This window comes from Microcaecilia unicolor, chromosome 8 (assembly GCF_901765095.1).
Source record: "Microcaecilia unicolor chromosome 8, aMicUni1.1, whole genome shotgun sequence".
Taxonomy (NCBI): Eukaryota; Metazoa; Chordata; class Amphibia; order Gymnophiona; family Siphonopidae; genus Microcaecilia; species Microcaecilia unicolor.
In genome coordinates, this window is record NC_044038.1 from 153951168 (window position 1) to 153978636 (window position 27469).

At 43.3% G+C, this 27469-nt stretch overlaps 1 protein-coding gene across 3 annotated transcripts in view; it reads right to left on the bottom strand.

The window, feature by feature from the left end:
* CAMK2A (calcium/calmodulin dependent protein kinase II alpha) overlaps window positions 1-27469 on the bottom strand; it is a 238611-nt gene that overhangs the window by 43167 nt on the left and 167975 nt on the right. For all 3 annotated transcript variants that reach the window (XM_030212236.1, XM_030212235.1, XM_030212234.1), the window contains exons 7-11: window positions 19534-19636; window positions 10626-10709; window positions 5979-6073; window positions 2915-3037; window positions 502-585 (exon numbers count right to left, since the gene is read on the bottom strand). In XM_030212236.1, the coding sequence (XP_030068096.1) occupies window positions 502-585; window positions 2915-3037; window positions 5979-6073; window positions 10626-10709; window positions 19534-19636 (489 nt within the window). The remainder of the gene's footprint in view (window positions 1-501; window positions 586-2914; window positions 3038-5978; window positions 6074-10625; window positions 10710-19533; window positions 19637-27469) is intronic.

Here is a 27469-nt window from a genome sequence, read left to right on the forward strand (position 1 = left end):
GCCACTGAGATCACTCTGACAGTGATCAGCTCCTACAAAAGAGATTAAAGTTCACCAAACGGTAAATCATGCTCAAGGCTGGTGTTACACACTAAAGGGCCCAGGGCAGGAACTGGAGAGAGAGCTCCCAAGCTCCTGTTTCCTGAGGCGCCAAGACAGGTGCCCTGTTTGCCAACCCTTATGACCAGCCCTGATCACTCTACTGTAGACTTATTGGCATCAGTGGCGTAGCTAGGTGGGGCGCCAGGGGAGCGGCCGCTCCTCCAAACTGAGTTCTGCCAGCGCCTATTTGTTTCTCAACGTGTTGCATTGAAAATGTGCACTGGCAGAAATCTGCTTTCGCTCCCCCTACGCCATCAACCTGGCTCCGCTTCTGATTAGCATACATATAAGAACAGGTTGTGGTTTTATTAAACTTGAAAGACAAACGAAAAACAAGTACCATTTCTTCTTATCCTCTGCCATAAGAGACTAGCAAAGGGAGATTCCTCCCCAAGTTACCTTTAACTTCCTCCTGGCGTTGAACTTCTTCAAACAATCTACAGTCTCCTGTCTGTGCATGCAAGAGGCCACTGTGGAGCGATGCTGAAAGACAGAAGGAAGGAAAGAATTTTTAAAGAGATTTTTAATGGTAATTCGCAGACCTAGTGCTACAATCATTTCATGCAGGGTAAACAGATAGTTCAGCAGAAAGCTACAGAGATACAGGTTTCAGTCAAAATCCAGCATTCCAAACCCCCTCATAGAGGCTTAAATGAAGAATTCAGTCTTCCTCCTCCATTTTGTGGAAAAGTCACCACAAGATGGAGGCAGAGGATGACTGAATTCTCAGTTGCTGAATGTCTGGGTGGAATTTGTTTCAGCTACCTGTTGTGAGCTATGAAGGTGACAATCTTTTACTTCAGAAATCTTTTCTTCTTCGATGTGGAATGGCATTTTAGAAAGGACATCCCAACTCAAAATAAGGGTGGCCAGATTGTATCGCTAGTAATTTAGATCAGGGATCTGCAGAGGTACAGCCTGTTTTAAACTACATGAGAAACGGACATCCAAGTGCTGGTGATGCCCAGCATGAACATCCATTTTACAATCTGTAATGCCCAAATTATGAACAGAGCAAAACAAGGGATAGGGAGGTCATTGTGGCAGCAGAGGACCATCCATGTTATAAAATAGTCACAAATACATGCATGCAGTGCAGCGGTGTAGCCTAATGGTTAAAGCTACAGGCTGAAAATCAAGAGACCCTGGTTTAAATTCCACTTCAGTTGTTAGTGATTTTAGTTTTTAAATTGTGAGCCTTCCAGGGACAGAAAAATACCTACTGTACCTGAATGTACACCGATTCAATAGCCTTCTGGTTTATAGGTTTCTTATACATTCAAGTACAGAAGGTACTTTTCTGTCCCTGGAGGGCTCACAATTAAATAAAAAATAAAATCATTAAGCGCTGAAGTGGGATTTGAACAAGAGTCTCCTGGTTCTCGGCCCACTGCACTAATTAATAAACTACTTCTCCATTCCACATAGAAGGCTATTAAGAAGTTAATTTAATAATGATTTTAGTACTGTGAAAGTCCATAGTTCCTGAAGCTGTCACAGAGCCTAATATCCTTTGCCAGTTTCACATTTGGGACAAGGAGAGGGACAGCAACCACTGGGGGATTAAGGAGGTGATTTGCCTTAATCCCTCCCTCAATTAGACCACCTTTCTGTAATCTGGATGTGCCAAGTAGAAAGTCTAAATAACAATGTCCATCCTTTTGGACATAGATGTCTCTTCCCCTTCTGAAATCAGAGTTGGAGATCCATATTTTGGCCCCTCCCTAGTTCCACCCAAAATATGCCTAGACCACGCCTCCTTGCCATAAGGACTTACTACATGTAACTTCCTGTTTCCTTGAACGTGGGTTGCAGTAGAAAGGAGACACCAGTGCTGGTGTCAGGGCAGGGTATGTGGATCGCTGCCGCCTCCCACTTTTCAAAAGAACAACAACAAAAAAGAAGATAGGCTTGGGTGGGGGGGAGAGAAGCCACACCGCAGCTGGGGGGGGGGGCAGGAAGGAGTTGGCAGGGGGGGGGCGCAATGCTGGGGGGCTGGGGAACCATTTCATCCCTGCCTTGGGCGGCTCATTGCTTTGGGCTGCCCCTAGGTAATACCTTTCAAGTATTTAAACATCTGTATCACATTCCTTCTGTCCCTCCTTTAAATGTTTTAGTTTTTCTTGAAGAAGCCATGACCCTTTTATGCCTGCTACTACCACATTAATAAAACTATTACCACAATGTCAGGCAACATTTGCCATCTGAAATGGCAACTTAGAAGTTTGATTTGTGTACTCAGGTGGGGGTAGAAGAGGGCCATGGCCCCTCGGTGCCAGCTTAAAGGAGGCTCTGGGAAAGCCAAAAGGTCAAAAGAAGGGCCATTGTGAAATTATATGTATTGAGGAATGAAAATGTCAACACTGGTCACCAAGCATTGGAGATCCATGGCATACCACTGGGTAGTTCCAGTTCAGAGACTAAGTCTGAATAAGTTCTTTCAATGAGTGGAGCAAACTGGGATCAGACCAGGTTGTAATATTAATAAGAAAGGTTTACTTCTACTGTGCCTTCACAAGCACTGTCTGGTTGGGTTTGTGAATGAAAGTCATTGGACGGAACAGATAAGCCACCGCCACAGCAGGCTAAATTGCTTTCGATATCTTTTTAATTTCTTTTAGCAACTCTATGAAATTAATTTTCACTTCACTAACTTAGTGGAAAGTATTCAGAAGATTGTTTGATCAACTAGTGTCACAGCTTCCATCAAGAATCACTAACTGTCCTCATAAATGCTAGAGAATTTTTGGGCATACATCCAGTATTCTGCGCTCTACTGCTCGGCCTTCCTAGAAGGGGGAAATGAGCTTACCGATATCCAGGGATGCTTCAGAGCTTCTCCTGCAGTGATCCTCTTCGATGGGTTAATGGTTAGCATCTTGTTAATGAGATCTTTTGCCTCTGGAGTGACAGTATCCCACTCAGGAGATGGGAACTGAAAGACAAATAGGGGTGTAATTTTATAACAGGGCATCTAGATGAACAGAGCTGGAAAAGACCTATTTTTAGCTTATTTTTAGAAAGACAGGTGAAGCAGCATTTTAGAAAGGATGCACAAATCAAAACTGAGATGTACAGCTCAGGATGTCTACATTCTCATTTCATTTCAAGTATTTATATACTGCTTAGACCTAAGTGGCTTACAGTTTCATTTCACAGGTACTGGATCTGCCCCTGGTGGGTTCACAGTCTAAGTAGTATATTGTACTACTGTTTTACCTTGGGCAACAGAGGGTTAAGTGCAGTGGTGTGCTGGTAAATTTTTAACAACAGGCTCTCTCCCCTATCCACCTCAGCGCCCCCCCCCCCCCCCCCCCCCCCCGTCCACCTCTGCGCCCCCCCAAAATTGCAGAGCTGGCTATAGCGGGGGAGGGGGGCAATGCATTACTCTCTCCAGGAAAAAAAATTAAATGATCCCAGGTTCCAATCTAATTCATGTTTAATGTGGGATAAAATGCCATAAATAAGTAAATAAATATAAACTTTTAATGTTGAGCACCTGATTCTCAAAGTGAACATATTCCAAACACTATAATGAAAATAAAATGATTTTTTTTCTACCTTTGTTGTCTGGTGACTGTTTTTCTGATCATGCTGGCCCAGTATCCGATTCTGCTGCTATCTGTCCTCTTAACTCCGTTTCCAGGGCTTCCTTTCCATTTATTTCTTTCCTCCTTTCTTCTTCATTTCTGGTCCTCAGCTTCTGCCTATTTTCTTCATCCATGTGCAGTTTTTCTCCTCTCTTCCTTTTCCCTCATCTCATCTCCTTCCTCACTCTTCTCTCCCCTCCATCCATGTCCAGCATTTCTTCTGTCTCCCCTCCTCTCCCCTGCCCTGCATGCACCCATGTCCAGCAGTGACCCTCCTCTCCCCTGCCCTGCATGCACCCATGTCCAGCAGTGACCCTCCTCTCCCCTGCCCTGCATGCACCCATACCCAGCGACCCTCCTCTGCCCTGCCCTGCATGCACCCAGATGTCCAGCAGTGATCCTTCTCTCCCCTGCAAGCACCCATGTCCAGCAGTGACCCTCATTTCGCCTGCCCTGCATGCACCCATGTCCAGCAGTGTACCCTCCTCTCCCCTGCCCTGCATGCACCCATACCCAGCGACCCTCCTCTATCCTGCCCTGCATGCACCCAGATGTCTAGCAGTGACCCTCCTCTCCCCTGCATGCACCCATGTCCAGCAGTGACCCTCTTTCCCCTGCCCTGCATGCACCCATGTCCAGCAGTGTACCCTCCTCTCCCCTGCCCTGCATGCACCCATGTCCAGCAGTGACCCTCCTCTCCCCTGCCCTGCATGCATACATACCCAGCGACCCTCCTCTGTCCTGCCCTACATGCACCCATGTCCAGCAGTATACCCTCCTCTCCCCTGCCCTGCATGCACCCATGTCCAGCGACCCCTTCCATCCACCCATGCCCAGCAGCGACTCTCTTTTCCCCCCTGCCACCCCCTCCCGAGTTGTTTTGTGAATTCTTCTTCTTCTCCCTCCCTCCCTCCCGATCCGGTCCCTCATCGCCCGCTTGTTTTTTAAATTCTTCGCTTCCAGCGCCGAGTCACCGACTGTCCTGAGTCCTCCCTTGCCGATTCGCACTTCAAAATGGCCGCCGAGACTTCAGCCGAAGTCTCGCGAGGCCGCCTCTGGAAGTCTCAGCGGCCATTTTTAAAGCGCAAATCGGCAAGGGAGGACTCAGGACAGTCGGCGACTCGGCGCTGGAAGCGAAGAATTTAAAAAACAAGCAGGCGGTGAGGCGGATCCGGAGGGAGGGAGGAGGGAGGGTGGAGAGCCAGAGCCGGCTTGCTATTTTCAACAACCGGCTCGCAAGCCGGAAGAAAATTTAACAGCCGGCTCCAGCACACCACTGGTTAAGTGACTTGCCCAGGATCACATGGAGATGCAAAGGGAATTGAACTTGGTTCCCCAGGATGTCAACCCACTGCTGACCATCAGGCAACAGTGAGAATTAAACCCAGTTCAGCAAGTCCACAAACTACTACCCTAACCATTAGGTCACTCCCTCCACAGTTCCTGGGGCACCTGAAAGTTAAGTGACTTGCCCAGTGTCACAAAGAGCTGCAGAGGGATTTAAACCTGGTTCTCCAGGATCTCAACCCACTGCTCACCATCAGGCAGCAGCGGGAATTAAACCCAGTTCAGCACATCCACAACCTGCTACTCTAACCACTAGGCCACTCCTCTACAGTAATAATTTAAAATAAGCTCTTTCTTGTGGTGAGTTGCACATTACAGCCTCTTGCTTATAGAGCTCTAACTCTAAAATACAAAAAAGAACACTGGCATATTTTGCTCCAGGACCAATATGGCTACTAGAACACAGTATGGCAGCTTTTCTGCTGGCAACCACCTGTTTCTGGATATGGTCTACATAAAAATGGCAGAGTTTGAGGGGGTGGCATGTGGCAGGATGCAATATCCTCTCATCCTTGGGCAGCAGCAGAAGCCAAATGGTAAAATGAAGCGGAAAAGGGATAGTTATACTTCCAGTTACTTACAGAGAGACCCCAGACCTCACAAGAGGATGGAGGCTGCTGATACACAAGACCCTATACCTGGAGTGCACTTTCAGTCTCATGAACTACTGCCTAACAGTTCATGCAATACAGGAAGAGAGTACCATGATAGGCATAAACTCTGAACAACACTCCTACCAGCTAATGAAAAAGGCCTTAGTCAATGGGTAGATAAGTGGATGGAGAGAAAGTGTGAAAACTGAAACCTGGGAGGGGTTTACAAAGAAGAACACCTGTCTTACTACTCATCTGAGGGATTAAAATTACTGAAATAAGGGAGATGAGCATATGGTGGTAAAGCAGAAAAGAGGATAAACAGGAACTGAAAGCTTCCACTTACATCATAAGCACCAGCTTTGATTTGTTGATAGAGCCTGTGCTGGTCCTCATCCCAGAAAGGGGGGTATCCAACAAGTAAAATGTACAGGATGACTCCTAGCCAGAATAAGAAAGAAAAATCTTACCAAACCCTCACAAAGAAAAACTGTTGAGTCCCTTGAGCATATTCCAAGGAGGTAAGGACAGCAAGAACACTCTGGGGCAATCTTTCAGCGTGTTGTGAGCCCTTTAGAGGAAAAGCAGGCCAAGTCCACTTTTTGCATTATTTCAGCTATGCTCTGATTCATAGCCTCTATGGCCTAAAAACTTAGGGGTCGTTTTACTAAGGTGCGCTGAAAAATGGCTTGCGCTAGTGTAGGTGCGTGTTTTGGACTCATGCAGATCCATTTTTTAGCGCGCCTCCAAAAAAGGCCTTTTTTTGCTGAAAATGGACATGCGGAAAAATAAAATTTGGCACATGTCCATTTTGGGTCTGAGACCTTACCACCACCCATTCACTTAGCGGTAAGGTCTCACGCGTTAACCGGGTGGTAATGGCCAACAATGCTGATTACCTCCCAGTTAGCGCCGCACACCAGAAAATAAAATATATTTTCCAGCGCGTGTAGTGGATGCACGTAAAAAATGAAATTGCTGCCCAGGCTATGTGGTAGCTGGCCAGTAATTCCAAATTGGCGCGCATTGTGCGTGCATAGGCACCTATGTGGCCTACGTGGCCTAGAAAAAGGATCCCTTAGGGATTTATAGTCAAAGAGATTTAAATGACAAGGAAAGGTTCCTGACCATTTAAATTGCTTGCCCAGGGCTAAACACGGATATTCAGTGACACTTAACCAGTACTGGTTAGCATTTAAGCCAAAGACGTCTAATTTATGGGCAGTCTAGGGGCTGAGTTGGTACTTATGTGGTTAAGTGCCTATATTCAGGGCTTAACCGCATAAAACACAGTCCTTTTTTTATAATGTGCCCCATATGGTCAGATATTCAGTGCATCTGAGGATTATACCACCAGTGTCCAAGAAAATACTGACCACCAAGGCTGAATATGTATCCTTTAGAAGAAATCAAATGCTTTGATATTTCACTTATATATACTGTCATCTATCAACATTTGCTTATTTCCGATCTGACGAAGAAGGGCTACCTTCGAAAGCTAATCAAAAAATGTATTAAGTTATGTCCAATAAAAAAGATATCTTATTTTCTTTTCCATGTTTTATTTTGTTTTATTTCTATTGATTACCTCTAAAAGTGGACTAACATGGCTACCACATCTCTCTCCTCTAGAAGAAAAATCAGGCCATGTCCATCCATAGCCAATGCTTGTTCTTGTTACAGAAATGACTCTGTGCACCATGATTTTAAGCATGCCTCACAAACTTAGAGGGCCAATATCTCCCACTGTACCAAAATGGACTTCACTCACTTTTGTTCTCAGGGGCTCATTTAGTCCTGGATCTGCACCAGCTGACATTTTCTCAGTTTCCTAAATCAGCAAGCTGGTCCTAGATGGTCCAATACCCCTCACCAAGTCTTTGTGTCTCAAGGTTGACTTATGCTCACCCTCAGTTCCATGGTAAGTGATTAGGACCTGATATTTAGCCTGTAGCGAGCAGCGTGTTTGCTGTTTGCCACCAGCATTAAACCCAGATAATCAATACTGGACTATATCCAGCGACTGGCATTGAATATTTGGGTTTATTTTGGCCACTAAAAAGTTAACCGGCTATACTAATATTCAGCGCTAACCGGTTAATGTTTTAGCAGTCAAAGATAGGCCTGATATTTAATTGGCCTATTTTGACTTCTCAACATCCGGCTATGTTGCGTGATATAGCCAGTTAGCTAGCCGCTAAGTGTGATATTCATTGAGAGATAACAGGTTATCACCTGCTGAATAGACACAGTTAAATGCCGGCCAGCTGGTTCAATAGTTTTGAATATCAAGGGGAAGGAATCTATTTCTTCCCTTTAAAATCAAGGAATCCAGCTCTTCATCATTCTATAGCTTTCAAGGGGCCCTTTTACTAAGCCATGTGGAGGGGCATAATTGAATGGGGCCGGTCATCTATATGGGCAGCCATCTCTAAGGCCGGCCCCGTAAAGCGGCATACCTGACCTTATTATCGAAACAAGATTGCCGGCCAAATCTCAACATTTGGGTCGGCGTTAAAGATAGCTGGCGTTAGAGATCGCCGCCATTGGTTTCCACCGATAATGGAAACTAATGGCAGTCATCTCAAACCCGGCCAAATCCAAGCCATTTGGTCGTGGGAGGAGCCAGCATTTAGAGTGCAGTGGTCCTCCTCACATGCCAGGACACCAACCGGGTACCCTAGGGGGCACTGCAGTGGACTTCACAAATTGCTCCCAGGTGCATAGCTCCCTTACCTTGTGTGCTGAGCCCCCCACCACAAAACCCCCCAAACCCACTACCCACAACTGTACAACACTACCATAGCCCTTATGGGTGAAGGGGGGCACCTACATGTGGGTACAGTGGGTGTCGGGTGGGTTTTAGAGGGCTCACATTTACCACCACAAGTGTAACAGGTAGGGGGGGATGGGCCTGGGTCCACCTGCCTGAAGTCCACTGCAGTACCCACTAAAAACTGCTCCAGGGACCTACATACTGCTGTGATGGAACTGGGTATGACATTTGAGGCTGGCATAGATGCTGGCACCAAAATGCTTATAATTTTTTTTGGGGGGTGGGAGGGGGTTGGTGACCACCGGGGGAGTAAGGGGAGGTGATCCCCAACTCCCTCCGGTGGTCATCTGGTCAGTTGGAGCACTTTTTTGAGGCTTGGCCCTAAAAATAAATGGACCAAGTAAAGCCGGCCAAGTGCTCGTCAGAGCCGGCCTTCTTTTTTCCATTATCGGCCGAAGCCGTCCATCTCTTAACCACGCCCCCGTCCCGCCTTCGGTACCCTGCCAACACGCCCCCTTGAACTTTGGCCGGCCCTGTGACGGAAAGCAGTTGAAGCCGGACAAAATCGGCTTTCGATTATACCAATTTGGCTGGGTTTAGGAGATGGTCAGCCATCTCCCAATTTGTGTCGGAAGATGGCCGGCCTTGTCCTTCGAAAATAAGCAGGATAGGCGCCTATACATGCCCAATGCGCACCAATTTTGTTTATATATGAAGCGTTGGTATATCTATCACTGATTTGCTCTTTTTTTCTTCCATCTTGGAGTTTGCGGATCATCTGCCCTGTTGTTTTATGGGACATTCTACGCGCGTAGGTCATTACCGCCCAGTTAACACGTGAGACCTTACCACTAAGTCAATGGCTGGCGGTAAGGTCTCAGACCCAAAATGGATGCATGGCAATTTTTATTGTGCCGCATGTCCATTTTCGGCAAAAATTATAAAAAGGCATTTTTCGCAGGCACGCTGAAAAATGGATCTGCGCGCACCCAAAACACGCACCTACACTAGTGCAGCCAATTTCTCAGCACACCTTAGTAAAAGAACCCCTCAATGAGTACGAGGACAAAAATGAAGGTGCCCGATTTCAAATATTCTGGAATGCTTCCCTTGGACAGAATCTTCCCTCTATTTTAAAGCAAGGGATGTACTTTAAGAATCTGCTGTGAGTTCAGGCAGTCTTAAATGACCTCATCAAGAAAGATCAAATAAAAGTTTGGTTACAGAAGGGCATTGTTAATGTTATTACTGTGTCAGGAAGTACAAGAACATTTAAATTGTGAGAAATATAATGTAATTTGAAAAGCCATTTATATGTACTGCAGAGGAATGGCTTGTTTTGAAATTCTCTAGTGTATGTGTGGTTATGCAAGTAATGCCATTTTAGGTATACTTTCAGCTACCCATAGGCAGAGAAGTTTCCAGAGGCAAGAGTTGGGGTGGGGTTTAAGGATTGGATTTACATGCATATTTTGGGGTTTTCTAACATATGCGGGTACAGTTTCCAGAAAACAGTATTCTAAACAGCAGGTATAATTGTGTGAGTGTAGTTTCAGCAGGATCATTTTCAAAGGGAAAGAATGTGCAGATTCTATCTTTGGAAACAGGTAGACATTAGGCACATTCTCGCTGCACAAGTTACAAAAATTAACCCCTCGCCACCACAACTCATTTTAATGATATTGCATTTCAGAATTCTAGGCCAAGATCTGAATATTTTCTCCCCAATATTCAAAAGCATTTAACCGGGAGGATTGGCAACTGGCTGGTTAAATGCCTCATAAACGGCTATCCAGCGATATTTAGTGGGGGATAGCCAGCTATCTCCTGCTAAATATCGCCGGTTAGTGGCTAGCGGATAGCCAGTTGTATTGGGTGATATAACCAACTATCCACCATTTTTCAGCCCCACTTTAGCTTGGGATATCTTTGGCCAGTTTGAACCTAACCAGCTAAGTCTGAATATCGACTTAGCCGGTGATGTTCAAACTAGCCAAAAATAAACCAGATATTCAATGCCGGTCACCGGAATGGCCCAGCATTGAATATCTGGGTTTAACTCCCACAGTCTGAACATCGACCCCTATGAATTTTAGCTCTGTTCTGCTTCATAACCTGGTTCAAACATGGCCTTTTCCCTTCTGCCTCCTTCTCTCTCTCTGTCTCCTCTTCTATACTATCCTGTACCATAAACCCTAAAGGAAGAGAGGAACTTACCGCAAGCCCATAGGTCCACAGGCTTCCCATATGGATCCTTCCTTAACACTTCTGGGGAGAGGTATCCTGGTGTGCCCGCAAATCCTAACAGACCAGAACACAAATAACTCTTAATCATCTCTTGCATTAAGTTCTGAAGACCTACCTAACAGACATCCCAGCTATGAACTTTATTCTGAGTGGCTTTCTGTTATTATTACATTTTGGCTTCTTATTTCCAACTTGTAAAGCAAGGCATTTATGATGGAAATGTGACATTTTTCTGACTCAGAAAAAATCCAGTGGTACTGGATATATTCTAGTTACCCAGTGTTCCAAATATAAGGAAACATAAGAAGAAATGCATCACATTTTTTAATATTTGAAGAATTGGCTGTGTTTTTATTCATTCAGACTATAGTTTATACTGTTTGGCAAGTTTTTTTCCTTGCAACAAAGGTAGAATGTATTGTTGAAGTGTCTGTAAAATGATATAGTACAACTGAGATTTGGTAGAAAACTGTAAGGAGCTGATGAGTTGATATTAGTTTTGCTGTAATGCTTTAGGGTTTTTACATTTTTTAAATTTGTTTTACCCTTGATAGTATTATATATTTGTATATAATGCAACTAGGCATGTGCCTTTGTTACCTGCCTAGAGCTGTGGATAGTGGAGACTACAAGACTTTGTAAATAAATAAATACTGAAGTTAGGATCATAATGTAGTGTCCTTTGGGCTATCAGTAATATTAGAGTTTTCCATTTTTATAAAAAAAAGGTGATTAACTTGTTTCTAGTATCAGTACAACAGACATGAGGAATGATACTTCCGTGCTTTCTCCTTATCAGTTGCTATTTTTCAGTGTTGCAGTAGATAAAAGCAAAGTATATTACATGGTGTTTCTATTGTGTTGTCCGACTTGGTTCAGTTACTAAAAAAAGAAGTACCCCAACAAAATTTCTAAGTACCCAAGTCATCGAGTGGAAGAAACGTTTAAGAAGAGACTAGAGGAGGTCTGAAAGAAAGCAACCAAAATGGTGTGGGATCTTCACCAAAAAGCATACAAGATGAGACTTTAGAACTTAAATATGTGTACCCTAGAGAAGACACATGACTCAGGCACTCGAAAGGTGTTACTGCACAAAAACAAACCTTTTCCAAAGGAAAGGAAGCTATAGAACTAGGGGAGATGATGTGAAGCTGCAAGAGAGACTCTGAATCATTATCAGGCAATATTTGTTTTTCTATGGAAAGGACAGTGGATAACTGGAATACCTTCCCAGAGAAGGTGCAACTCATATTCTGTAAATTATAAGTGGCAGCTTTGCCCATACCCCTCCCATGCTCTGCCTATGTAAATGCCCCCTTGTATTTACACACCATGCACTTAGACACATCCTTACAGAATATCACTTACCCCCGGATTCTATAAATTGTACGTCAATTTCCACGTACAAAATGGCGTGCTATTCTCAGATGCATGCAGAACAAAATTGGAAGCCAACTAATGCCAATAATTGGGTTCTAACAATCAATTATTGGCAAGTGCATCTTGCTAAGCACTATTCTATAAAGATCTGCATGCAAATCTTATACTGTGCAACTGAAAAGGGGGTGTGGCCATGGGAGGGGCATTCACTAAAGATACTGAATGCCAGGGATCTGCATCTAAATTACATGCCAAGATTTAGGTTTCAGTTGGTGTAAATCCTCACGCTCAAATTGGCACAGAAATCGGCTCTAAGCGCTATTCTATAAAAAATGTCCAACTCAGAGCGTCATTTATAGAACTGCGCTCTGTGTGGATTGTTTTCAGCGCTGAGTTTTGAGTGCTATTTACTGAATCTAGTACTTACTGGCTTGCTGTCATTTATGCATGTAAATATACACTTACCCTTCTATATATTTACAAGTGCAAGTTATAGAGTTGCCCTTCAAGTGACTTTCTTGCACTTCCAAAAAGAAAGGGGGCATAATCTGTATGGAGCAGTAGGCATAAGGGGGTGGTAACCCACATGGAACACAAGTTACATCTTTAACTACTAAGCCAGGCAGTCTGGATCAGCCATCTCAGTCTTTGCTGACACCATTTGATATGTTACTCTGAAAGGTAACATAGTAATGTGGTAACATAGTAGATGATGGCAGTAAAAGACCTGCACGGTCCATCCAGTCTGCCCAACAAGACCAACTCATATGTGCTACTTTTTGTGTATACCCTACTTTGATTTGTACCTGTCCTCTTCAGGGCACAGACCGTATAAGTCTGCCCAGCACTATCCCCGCCTCCCAACCACCAGCCCCGCCTCCCACCACCGGCTCTAGCACAGACCATATAAGTCTGCCCAGCACTATCCCCGCCTCCCATCCACCAGTCCCGCCTCCCACCACTGGCTCTGGCACAGACCGTATGGATAACAGTTTTTATGCAATAACCAGCATAACCAGTAGAGATACAAACACCCAGGTTCTATAAAGGTCATTCAAATTTGGGTGCCCAAATTCGGGTGGGGATCCCAAATTAGTACCCAAATAATTAGTTACTTCATTTACTCATTCATTCTTATATCCCACATTATCAAAAATCTAGTTTCAGTTCAGTGTGGCTTACAATTAAACAACAACAAATACAGTTATAGAATTATTACAGTTACATAAACTTTTAAACTTCAGGAATCAGTGCATGTTTAGCTAAGAAACTTCTTTAAAAGATGGGTTTTTAGTTCTTTCCAGAAATGTAGGTAGTTACTAATATTTCTTGTTTCCTTGGGAATTGAATTCCACCATTTTCAACCCAGATAGCTACATCCTGAAGTGTGGAGTGGGCTCCAATGATTTAATTATTGGAACTAATTGGCACTAATTATGAATTGGGCGCCAATATGGCTACATGCTATTCTGTAACAATGGGCACCTAAATTAGATCGCATGCAACTCAAAAGGGGGTGTGGTCATAGGAGGGGCTCGGCAGGTCAGAGGAGTTCACAGAACAGCCAGGATCTGCACCCAATATGTGCACCAGGATTCACACCAAGTTTCAGCTGGCATAAATCCTCGTGCCCAAAGTTGAATGCCAAATTCAGTGGCCTGAAGTAGTTTGGATGCGTGAAATTGGTGTGTGCTGGGCCAATTTTTACCACGGTGGGTAAAAAGGGTTTTCTTATGGGGCATTAAATGCTAAAATCAAAAGTAGCGCATGGCTATTTACAACCTGAGCCCTTACCACCACCCATTGACCTAGTGGTAGGGGATCATGCACTAACCATGCGGTAATCTTATAGCGCGCCCCAATGTGGCTGCACTGCCAATTACTGCCAGGTAGAAAATAGAAAAATATGGTCTACCTCAGGAAAAAGTGTGCACCAACTTTGAACTTACTGCCTGGCGCCCATGCTGCCCGGGCAGTAGTGTTGATTTGGCACATGCTACCCATGCATTAGCCCTACTGCTGCTTAGTAAAAGGGCCCCTTGGGTCCTTAATCTATAAAGGTTATGCTCCTAAACTTACGTTCCTAGAATTTATGCTCCTAATTTATGACCATAATTTACGCTCCTAAATTTATGCTCCTAAATTACAAGCATAATCCATTTTGGAGCATAGAGTATGCACCTAATTTAGGAACATAAATTTTAGGACCGTAAATTTAGGAGCATAACCTTTAAAGAATAAGGCCCTTACCCCCCCCCCCCCCCCCCGGATTCTATATAGTGTGCTAATGCGCACAGGCAAAAAGGGGCATGGTTATGTGCGGGGAAATGGATGTTTCATGGGTGTTCCAAAATTTAGGCGCGTAGTTATAGAATGTGGCCCAGTGCGTCTAAATCTACACACCAGTATTTACACCATGTTTTAGTTGGCGTAAATGGATGTGCGTAGATTTAGGCGCTGAAATATGAACTAAGCATATTCCATAATCGGCGCTGATATGCTTAATTGGCACTAATTTCAGCATTGATTTTTTAGGTGCCATATATAGAATCTCCTCCTTAGTCCCCAAAGTTGAGTGCCAAATTCACTGCTCAATGCTATTCTATAAAAAGAGCTGGTCTTGGAGTGCCCCGTACAGAACAGCATTGACCGCAGAGTTTTATCGACACCACATTTTTGGCGCCATTTATAGAATCTGGCCAAAAATGTCCATCTTCTGTCGTAAAACATTTTCAGCCACAGATTTTCTTGGTCACTGAAAGATTCTTTTTCACCTTTCTTTTTCCCTTTGTTTTTAATTAATGCAAATATAAGCGTGATCAGGATCAGAATCAAAATAGGAACCTAAAAACCACTTTCTTGTAGATGATAATCCACAGTTCATGGACTCCACCCCTCCGACTCAATATCTCTCACACTTGCTGGAAACATTTTGGGGAAAGATAATGGACACTCTGGTGCTCAGCAACTTGTGTCAGTTAATTCTGCAAAAACTGATATCCCAACACCCCTATGTTTCTAAGCTTTTCTTTCACTCTTTGTGAGGCGGGAAAAACTGCTGGACAGACTTGTGCGGTCTGTGCCCTGGGAGAGACAGGTACAAATCAAGGTAAGGTATACACATAAGTTTATCTTGGGCAGACTGGATGGACCATGCAGGTCTTTTTCTGCCATCATCTACTATGTTACTATCCTGCTTATAATCGAACGAGAAAAACGCCCAAGTTCCGACCTAAATCGGGAGATGGGCGTTTATCTCACAAAAACGAATAACGCGGTATAATCAAAAGCCGAATTTGGACGCTTTCAACTGCACTCCGTCGCGGATGCGGACAAAGTTGATGGGGGCGTGTCGAAGGCGTGTCGAAGGCGTGTCGAAGGCGGAACTGGGGCGTGGTTATCGGGCGAACAGAGATGGGCGCCCTTTCGCCGATAATGGAAGAAAAATATGCGATTTCAGCGAGAATTTAGGGCACTTTTCCTGGACCCTGTTTTTCCACGAATAAGGCCCCAAAAAGTGCCCTAAATGACCAGATGACCACTGGAGGGAATCGGGGATGACCTCCCCTGACTTCCCCAGTGGTCACAAACCCCCTCCCAGCACAAAATATGACGTTTCACAACTTTTTATTTTCACCCTCAAATGTCATACCCACCTCCCTGGCAGCAGTATGCAGGTTACTGGAGCACTTATTAGGGGGTGCAGTGGACTTCAGGCAGGTGGACCCAGGCCCATCCCCCCCCTACCTGTTACAATTGTGCTGCTTAATGCGTTAGTCGTCCAACCCCCCCAAACCCACTGTACCCACATGTAGGTGCCCCCCCTTCACCCCTTAGGGCTATAGTAATGGTGTAGACTTGTGGGCAGTGGGTTTTGAGGGGGATTTGGGAGGCTCAACACACAAGGGAAGGGTGCTATGCACCTGGGAGCTCTTTTACCTTTTTTTTTTGTTTTGTAAAAGTGCCCCCTAGGGTGCCCGGTTGGTGTCCTGGCATGTGCACTACGAATCCTGGCCCCTCCCACGAACAAATGCCTTGGATGTATTCGTTTTTGAGCTGGGCGCTTTCATTTTCCATTATCACTGAATAACAAAAACGCCCAGCTCACAAATTAGCGAATAACATATGGGCGTCTATTTTTTTCAAAAATACGGTTGGGTCCGCCCCTTCACGGACCCGTTCTCGGAGATAAACGCCCATGGAGATAGGCGTTTTCGTTCAATTATGCCCCTCCATGTTATGTTAGTTGGGTGTATAGAATTTTTGTTTGGGTCTCTTGTTTGGTAATTACATTTATTTTAGAGGCACCCTATGGGGAAGTATATTTTGTCATCTGCATTTGCATTATTTACCCTACACGGTGACAACAGAACCTTATATATAATTTCTCAATGTCAATCTAGGTCATGAAGGGGCCTCCCTGTAGCGCAGTGCTGCAGAAGCAGTTCAGATTTCAACCAAAATGTTCTCCTGCCAGCTCTCACAGGATTTCTGCTTACCGGCATCTGCCTAGGGCTGTCTATGTTCTCCTGCCAGCTCTCACAGGATTTCTGTTTACTGGCATCTGCCTAGCGCTGTCTAGAAAATATAGGAAAAAGCAAACCACTCTCCACCCCCTCCCCCCCATCTAATGTGAGCAACTAAATGTATGAGCCATTTGCATACACAGGTCATAGAATGTACAAGTACTTATTTATTTGGATTTTGCTCACAACTTTTCTGGTAATAGCTCAAGGTGAGTTACATTCAGGTACACTGCGTATTTCTCTGTCCCTGGAGGGCTCACAATCTAAGTTTATATCTGAGGCAATGGAGGGTTAAGTGACTTGCCCAAGGTCACAATGAGCAGCAGTGGAGGTCAAAACAGGTGCTCTAACCACTAGACCACTCCTCCACTCCACTCTACTCCACTTATGCAAGTAAATGTTACAGATTCATTCACAAGTTCTAGTTGGGCACTACGCAGTATTCTATAATCTTAGGGGCCTGAGGGTAAATCCCACATTTTTGTTATCTACTCTACACAACCCTTTGGGAGTTTGATTGGCTGTTTTTTTAGTTTTTGTTGTAGTAGGCCATGGGTGTCTCACATAATTATGCCCACATTATCGAATAGTGCTGCATGTAGGTGCATGCATTTCTGCCTTCCATAGACATGGTGTCAGAGGGCACCATCTGAAGGTTGGTGCATAAATGTCCATTCTATAAAGGAAGCTGTGTGCCCAGATCCCACTACAGAATTTTGCACTTATCACCCAGCATTTCGATGCTTACCTTTTTTGCACATTTTATAGAATTGCTCTCTCCCCTTGATATTCAGCGCTATTTAACCACCCAGAATGGCTGCTAACCAGTTAAATAGCGCTTAATCCACTATCCGCAAATATTCAGTGGGGGATAACCAGCTATCCCCCACTAAGCGTCTAGCAGATAGCCGGTTATATCGCTTGCTTTAGAGAATAAGCGTCTGTAATGTTTAATGATAGCGGTGGCTATACAAGATATTTTACGTAACTGGAAATCCTTGGCTGGCTTGAATGTTCATATGTGGTGGTCCTCTTTATGTTTAATATATAAATCTGAAACTGCTCTGGCAAAGATGGTTCTTCACAGAAAGTGAAGAGTACTTGGTCTCCAATTTTGGCATTTTTGAAAACTTGAGGTACACTCAAGGGATGCCAGTGTCTGGTATATCTTATATACTCCATACCTTCATGACTTTTTTATATTTCTACTGTTAATGTTTTCAATGCTATTGCTGGTTTTCTGCTAAATCATGTGATTCCACTAGCTACTCAGTCTCCTGGACAATTCCATCCTGTGTTTCTACATGGTTCAAGGTGTTTGCCTTGGCCCTATCTTTCTGTATATTTGTTAAAAATTTTCTTAATTAATACTTTTGAACTTTAAAAAAAACGGCTATCCGCTGATTTTAAAAGCCTGTTTAGTGGCCATAGTTGACCACGTGAGAATGTGGGATGTCTTTGGCCTGCTTAAAGATAACCGACTAAGGGCCAGATGCACTAAACCTAACGAGCAAGTAGTAAACCCTGGCATGCACTAAAGACTTTTTTCCGACGACGGTAGCAGCTAACGAAAACGGAATGCAGATAAGCAAATTGTGTAGAAACCCCATTGTAATGAGATGCACTAAGCTTTTCCGATTGCCTTAATGCTGGAAAATTTAATGAGAGGTCTGTACCTCTCGTTGGGGCTGCGCGGGAGCTACAAAAGTAAAGATCGGCCAAAAAAAAAGTCAAGTGCTTGTCAGGGACGTCCTTTATTGGCATCCTTCACTCACAAACAACGTCTTCCCCCCCCCCCCCCCCCCCACATGAAGACGCTGCGCTGCTCATCCCCCTCCGATGTGGCTCGATCCAGAGGTGCAGTTGAGGACGCCCATTCAAAAAAACCCACCCATTTTGGCCGTCTTTCCCCCTTGCAATAATAAAAAAGTCTTTTTGGCCGTGCTTAACTCAGCTGAAAGACCTGGAGTCTGTGAGCCAATCAGAACGCGTTTAGCTGAGCTAAACGCATTGTGATTGGCTCAGAGACTTCAAGGTCTCTCAGCTGAGTGAAGCACGGCCATAAAAGACTTTTTTTTATTATTGCAAGGGGGGAAAGATGGCCAAAATGGATGATATTTTTTGAATGGGCGTCCTCAACTGCACCTCTGGATCGAGCCACATCGGAGAGACAGACTGGTTGAGAGACAGACTGGGGCATAAACAGAAAATAAACAAGGTTCCCATGAGGGGAGAAGGGCTCCGATCTTGAGCTAGGAAGAAGTTGCAGGAGATGTTTCTTTTTTTTTCCTTGCAGCTCATCCCGGCAGGCAGGCAGTCTGAGCAACTGCCTGGGGGGAGCTAACCATGCTTCTGGGACTTTTGAAAGGCTTTGAAACGGATCGGGTGAGTGTGTCCTTGTTTGAAAGGCTTTGAAATGGATCGGATGAGTTTTTTGTTGTTGTTGTTTTTTGAGTGAAGGACATCCATTAAGAATGTCCTTGGCATGCGCAGAGCAGCCAGCATAACGCTTGGTTGCTCTGCGCATGCTCGACTGGCCGAGTGTTTACCGATAGAATAGAGAATGCAAGTGAGCTACAATGAGCAGCTCATTTGCATTCCCTTTCTTTAATGCATGCCCGTTCCTTACCGATTCGCTAAGGGAATCGGTAAGAGAAGGGCTCTAACGATTTTTTAGTGCATCTGGGCCTAAGTCTGACTATTGACTTAGCTGGTTATCTTTCAACCGGTCAAAAATAAACCGGATATTCAATGCCGATCACCGGAAATGGCCTGGCATTGAATATCCGCATTCAGTAATGACTGCAAGAGTTAGTCAGTCTAACTCCAGCAGTCTGAATATCGGCCCCTCTGTTTCTCGCCCATGACAAGACAAGCTGTGCACTGTATTAATCTCCATCAATCCTGTTTAAATGAGAGAATGAAGAAAGAACTCAAAGCAAAATTTTAAAAAACCCTCTGTGTTTACTCACCAAACCAAGCCTGTTGCTCCCCTTCCACCTCAATGGCTAACCCAAAGTCAGCCAGCTTGACCGCTGCTCCTTTTAGCTTGGATGCCAAAAGCAAGTTTTCAGGCTTTGGGGAAGAAGCAAAAGGAAAGAATATGAAAACAAGCTCACTTAGGGTCTGACTGACACAGAACGGGAGAAGACCCTTACCCCGGATTCTATATAGGTCACCCAAATTTGGACATGGATCTATGAATCGCATGCAAACTACTGAGTTAATGAGCCATTGTCAATAATTGGTATTAATTGAAATTCATTTTGGTTTATGCATGGACTTGGCCAGCACCGTATTCTATAGCATATGTGCCTAAATTTAATAGTGTACAACTCAAAAGGGGATGTGGCCATGGGAGGGGCATGGCCGGATCAAGAGGCATTCTCAGAAGTTAGGAGCAATGTTATAAAATACGATCATTTAGGCGCCCAACTGCCACTAGTGCACTCCAGCATTTACACCAGGTTTCAGCAGGTTAAGTGCAGCGCCCACAGTTAGGCATGAAACCTGTGCTAAGGTAGTATTCTACAAAGGGTGCACGCACTGATATTCCCAGTTCCTAATTTTCTGTCCCATTTATAGAATTCCCCCCTTACTCACTCCATAAGGACCTAAATAATATAGTCTTCCATCCAAGGGCGGATGAGAATATGAATAGCCATACTGGTACAAATAATGGTCCATCTAGCCCAGTATCCTGTTTCCAACAGTGGACAATCCAGGTCACAAGTACCTGGCAGAAACCCAAATAGTAGCAACATTCCATGCTACCAATCCCAAGGCAAGCAGTGGTTTCCCCTTGTCTATCTCAATAGCATACTATGGACTTTTCCTCCAGGAACTTAACCTAAACCCAGATATGCTAACCATTGTTACTCCATCTTCTGGCAATGAGTTCCAGAGCTTATCTATTTGCTGAGTGAAAAATATTTCCTCCTATTTGTTTTAAAAGTATTTCCATGTAACTTCATTGAGTGTTCCCTAGTCATTGTACTTTTTCAAAGAGTAAAAAATAGATTCACTTTTGCCCATTCTACACCACTCTGGATTTTGTAGACCTCAATCATATCTTCCCACAGCCGTCTCTTTTCCAAGCTGAAGAGCCCTAACCTCTTTAGCCTTTCCTCATATAAGAGGAGTTCCATCCCCTTTATCATTTTGGTCACTCTTCTTTGAACCTTCTCTGATTCCGCTATATCTTTTTTGAGATATGGGGACCAGAACTGAATGCAATACTCAAGGTGAGGTTGCACCATAGAGCGATACAGAGACATTATAGTATTCTTGAACTTATTTACCATCCCTTTCCTAGTAATTCCTAGCATCCTGTTTGTTTTTGGCTGCCACCACCACACACTGGGTAGAAGATTTAAGGGTATTGTCTTCAATGACACCTAGATCTTTTGCTTGGGTGCTGACTCCTAATGTGGACCCTAGCATCAGGTAACTATGATTTGGATTATTATTCCCAATCTACAACACTTTGCATTTGTCCACATTAAATTTCATCTGCCATTTGGATGCCCAGTCTTCCAGTTTCCTAAGGTCTTCCTGCAATGTTTCATAGTCTGCATGTGTTCTAACAACTTTGTATAGTTTTGTGCCATCTGCAAATTTAATCACCTCAGTCATTATTCCATTTTCCAGATCATTTATAAATATGTTAAATAGCACCAGTCCCAGTACAGATCCCTTTGGAACTCCACTATTCACCCTCTTCCATTGAGAAAAATGGTCATTTAACCCTACCCTCTGTTTTCTGTCTCATAACCAATTCCTAATCCACCACAGTACATTGCCTCTGAATTTTATGGGGGTAAATTGTCCCGTGGATCCCCTCTGGTATGTTGGTCAGCTGGCCGCATACCAGAGAGGTTCCCTAGAAGGCTGATCCTGACCATCTGACTCTGTGTTAGTCGGGGGACAATATAAGCGCCTGCCTATACCCATTTTTACCCCAGAGATTAATTACCGCTTTAAGTATTGTATAACAAAGAGAGAGAAGACAGATTGCAAAGATATATGGCTTTATTTCTTACCAAAGCAATACAAGGCAACCAGGAACATCAATAGGACTGGAGGTCTAACTGGCAGCATCTCTGGATGGCATCTGGGAGTTCTCCAATTCCACCCAAATTTGCTGTTTCTTTTATACTCTTTTGGCTCCATCTAAATCAATGGGCTTCCATAGACTTCAACCGGAAAATGCCTCCTCCTTTATCTCTACTGTTACTTCCCTATTTTCAACTGTTACTTCCCTATTTTTCTTGCACCTGGCATTATCTTCAGAAAAACAAGTTTTTTTCTAACTCAGTTACAGAAATAAGGGAATCCATTTTGTAGGACAGGTTCCATTTTGATTTCCATTTTGATATCTCACCTTGCATCCAAACCAAAGTTTCAGCGTGCTTGTCTGACATTGCTGTCTGGATGTCTCAACACCACCTGAAATTAAATATGACCAAAACCAAGCTTCTCATTCCCCCCCCCCCCCCCCCAAACCCACCTCCCCGCTCCCCCCGTTTTCTATTTCTTTTGATGGCTCTCTCATTCTCCCTGTCTCCTCAGCTCGAAACCTTGGGGTCATCTTTGACTCTTCTCTCTCCTTCTCTGCTCATATCCAACAGATTGCCAAGACCTGTCATTTCTTTCTTTACAACATCCGTAAAATCCGCCCCTTTCTTTCCGAGCTCTCTACCAAAACCCTCATCCACACCCTTGTCACCTCTCGTTTAGACTACTGCAATCTGCTTCTTGCTGGCCTCCCACTTAGTCACCTCTCCCCTCTCCAGTCAGTTCAAAACTCTGCTGCCCGTCTCATCTTCCGCCAGGGTTGCTTTACTCATACTACCCCTCTCCTCAAGACCCTTCACTGGCTCCCTATCCGTTTTCGCATCCTGTTCAAACTTCTTCTACTAACCTATAAATGTACTCACTCTGCTGCTCCCCAGTATCTCTCCACACTCGTCCTTCCCTACACCCCTTCCCGTGCACTCCGCTCCATGGATAAATCCTTCTTATCTGTTCCCTTCTCCACTACTGCCAACTCCAGACTTCGCGCCTTCTGTCTCGCTGCACCCTACACCTGGAATAAACTTCCTGAGCCCCTACGTCTTGCCCCATCCTTGGCCACCTTTAAATCTAGACTGAAAGCCCACCTCTTTAACATTGCTTTTGACTCGTAACCACTTGTAACCACTCACCTCCACCTACCCTCCTCTCTTCCTTTTCGTTCACATTAATTGATTTGATTTGCTTACTTTATTTATTTTTTGTCTATTAGATTGTAAGCTCTTTGAGCAGGGACTGTCTTTCTTCTATGTTTGTGCAGCGCTGCGTACGCCTTGTAGCGCTATAGAAATGCTAAATAGTAGTAGTAGATTCCTTCACCAAACTTTTTCAATTTAGGTCATCTAGGCCTCAGTCCAGGCTCAAAGCCAGGCCATGCTCTTCCAGCAAGCTCCTAGCCATACTAGCCATCAGAGTTTTGACTTGGCCAGAGTTTCTAATAGCCTGAGCTCTAAGGTTTGGCCTTCCATCCTTCCGGTGGGGGCTCCTGGCTGTACCATATTTCTACACCTCCTATCCCATGACTCTTTAATTTTCTAAGGAGTCTCTCATGAGGAACTTTGTCAAAAGCTTTCTGAAAATCTAGATACACTACATCAACTGGTTCACATTTATCAATATGCTTATTCACGCTTTCAAAGAACTGAAGCAGATTGGTGAGGCATGACTTCCATTGGCTGAAACCATGCTCACTCTTTCCCATTAAACCATATTTGTCTAGGTGTTTCATAATTTTATTTTTTATAATAGTTTCCGCTATTTTGTCCGGCAATAAAATCATGCTTAGAGGTCTGTAATTTCCCAGATCACCCCTGCAACCCTTTTTAATAATTGGCATTACATTGGCCACCTTCCAATCTTCAGGTACTACAGATGATTTTAACAATAGGTTACAGATCACTAACAACAGATCAGCAATTTCATATTTGCGTTCTTTCGGTAACCTAGGATGCATGCCATCCAGTCCAGGTGATTTACTACTCTTTGTTGATTTGGCTCAGTATGTCTTCCAGGTTCACCAAGATTTCTTTCAGGTCCTCCACATCATCACTCTTGAAAATCATTTCTGGTACAGGTAGATTTCTTATGTCATCTTCCGTAAAGTCAAAAGCAAAGAATTAATTCAGTCTCTCCACTATGGCCTTGTCTTCCTTGAGTACCCCTTTTTCTTCTTCATGATCTAACCCAAAGATTCCCTCACAGGCTTTCTGCTTCTGATGTACCTGAAAAAGTTGTTACAGTGAGTTTTTGCCTCTGCAGCAATTTTCTCTTCATATCCTCTTCTAGCCTTCTTTATCAATGCTTTGCATCTAACTTGCCAGTGCTTATGTTGCTTCTTATTTTCTTCATTTGGGTTCTGGCTGGGGACTGTCATCAGAAGCGTAGATTATGTCATTACAATTAACCACGAGGGAGACCAAAAGCATCTTGTGACATGGACAGCATATTTGTAAGTTCACTTTCTTTTTATAGGACTCCATAGAATCGTGGCAGTCCTTAAAGATATGTGGGTGTATTGCCTTTGAGAAAACTGATGTCTGATAGGAATGTGCATGGGAAAATGTTTTGGTTCATTTTCTTGTTGCTTTTGTTTTTTGGCCAGATTTTGGATATTTTTTTATTTGTTTCAGATATTAATACATATATAATTTGATTAATACATATAAAGGGCTCCTTTTACATAGCCGCAAGAGTGATTCTGGCATGGCAAATGCGATAAAGCCCATTCAGTTCCTATGGGCTTTGTTGTATTTGCCACATGGGAATTGCTAGCACAGCTTTGCAAAAGGAGCCCAAAATGTTTTAACATACATAAATCAACTTTACACACATTAATTTGAAGGTTTTATGCATGTAAAGTCAATTTTAATAAAAGCAAAATGTGACAAAAACCTACCAAAAATCAAATAAACTGAATAAAAGATGGTTTTCAAAACTTCCAAAATTAATTAGCCAATAAAGTGTCTACTTAATTTTGGAAGTTTTGAAAACCATTATTTGGTTTAAGTCAATTTAATGTGCATTCCTTATGTGAATACAATCATCTAAACCAAAAACATAAATAGAATACATATCCCCAGTATTTAACAGAATCTGTCTTGCTGAAAGCTTTGGGGGATCAAAGAACAGAAAATACCCCACTGTAGAAAACATGGAATATTCTATGACTAAGGCTATCACGCCTTCATATGTTTTTTATACTGTTGGTCTTGTATTCCAAGTTCAGCAGAAGAAACACAATGTTCCTGCTCAGGAGACCACTTTGCATGGAACATCTGTTCAATCCCTGGCCTTCCCGAAACATTATGTCCAAGAAGAAACCACTAACATGTTCATTAAAGTGTAATGTCTATACATAATGCTTAAGAAAGGTAAACACTGTCTTGAAATAAGATAATGAGTTGAACAACAAATAGAATGGAAGTTCTTATTGCAAAGTTTTCTCTTTGGTCTATTTCCTCCTAGGCCCATTAAGAGTAATACTTCAAAGTAAGCAGAACATAATTGATTAATTTTGCAGTTATTATGGCTCTTAAGGTACCTTGCTATCAAGAAAGACTCGGAGATCATGTTTGTTTTTTTTCCTACGACTCATTAGACTTAACATCACAAACACTTTATATAACCCATGAGGAGGCAGCATCCCCCTCCACCCACCCAAGTGCGGCAAATTTATTGTTTCACTTAGTATTGACACAGTTAAGGTACTATGAACGAGAAATGCATCTGTACTCTGTAAGATACTATGGCAGATTTCTCAGTGGAACGTGATGAAGATTAAGTACCAAATTAGGACTGATTCTGAGTGTTAGACAACACTGTGCAACTACCCTGGAGGAGATGTTCTCTGCAGAAAAGTGTGATATTCTAATAAATATTCAAGCTCTTTATAAGCTACAGCTTGCTATTAGGTTTGTCCCACTTAGCCAAAGAAAATAAAAATAAAAGAAGGATTAAGGAAGTGGTACAGTACAACTGAATTTTAAAACTTCAACATTTATTTGTTAGGATTTATTTACCACCTTTTTGAAGGAATTCACTCAAGGCGGTGTACAGTGAGAATAAGTCAAACATAAGCAATAGAAAATTACAGTAGTAAAAATATTCAAACAACAACACAATGTATGGCACAGTCACCCCTTCCCTTTTCTCTACCAACCATCACAGAAAAAGACCAAGTCCCCCAAAACTTTGTGCAGCTGTCTCCATTTAGTTTTTCTCTTCCATCTTCATGCATGTCTTCCACTTGTGTCCATAAATACAGAGCACCACAATGTTCCTCAGCCAGCATCTTGCATATCCTACCTCCTGTGGTCCCAATTGCTTTGGCTGCTATTGGTATGTTCAGAAAGAAAATCCAGGTCCTCTACTTTATGCTGCCTGTAACTCTGATACACTACAGGCTCTAGAAGGAGGCTGACTTTGTTATCATGGCGCTTGAGCTCAGATCCAAGTGCAGCATTTGAGCTAAGAGCTTAGAAAGTTCCATTCTTGGCCTTTTAGATGAGATTAAGAAATTATATAATACGGAGTAGAGGTTGACTGGTTTTAGGGGGATGCAAGGGCAATTGCCTAGGCCCCAGCCTTGCTATGAGCTCCTAGGCAAAAGTAAGTAATGTCACTGGGAAAACAAAAGAGAAAGCAGACCTTGTGAAGAAAAACAGTCTCTATTAACTCATAGAAGCTTCCAGGATTCAAATACAGTTGTCTGACATGGCCATGTTTTTCACAATACAGTTGCGTCAGGGGCATAAAAAGCCCCTGACGCAGCTGGATTTTGGCAAAACATGGCCATGTCAGGCAACTGATTTGAATCCTGGGAGCTTTTATGAATTAATAAAGACTGTTTTTCTTCACAAGGTCTGCTTTCTCTTTTGAATCATTTACGTCAGGATTTAAGGATGATGGTGAATACTGCACAGTTTAAGAAGCAGTTAAAAGTTCATTTGTTGGTTCAAACTTTTGGGTCAGGGTAATCATTGGGGTAGGTTAAAACTGGAAAGTTAAGACTAACAGATTTTCTGTTTTGATAGTAAACGTTTCAATGTTATGGGTCAGCAGGTGGTTGACTTTGTGTGTGTGTGTGTGTGTGTGTGTGTATATATATATATACTGTATGTTTTAAATATTTTAAAAATATGCATATAGTTTATTTTACTTTGTCATTGTTTTGTGTTTATATCATGATTATGTATATCATAACTGGAACCCACCTAGGGAGAAAAAATTAAGGCAAGAACATTCAAAATTATAGTGTAACATTCAATAGAGAAACCAGTTAAACCAGGGCAGTGAATACTGGGAGTCTAAAGCAGGATCCAGGATTTTGAGTCTGAAATTGGTACAGTATAGTATCTGTTAATTGAGGCTGATGATTGTGCCTCAAATTCGTATTTCTCCTGAATTAGCACTAATGAGAAGACTTAAATCAAATGCCCAAGCTCCCGCACCCTCTGTAAGCAGGAAGCTTTCTATGTCTAAGTTTTTGTTTAGCTTTGCTCTTCACACAGGCATGCCTGCTCCCGTGCCATAATCCGCCAGACAAAGTGCTGAATGATAAATTGATGTCAGTAGCTATTGATTCCTAGGTATTACTGGAGTAATTTGTGTTGCTCCGCTCACAGATGAGACAGCTCCAAGTCTGATGTGTTCTTTTCTTTTTCTAGTAGTCGGGCGGGGGGGGGGGGGGGGGGGAGCCCAAAGCAGCAATTTACACTCAAGGGGAAGCTATGTCTTTACGAAATTTACAACCCTGTAAATGGAACATTTAGGGAAACCCTGAAGGATACAGCTAAAGATCTTGTGCTGCCTTTGGCCATCTGACACTGTAACTGA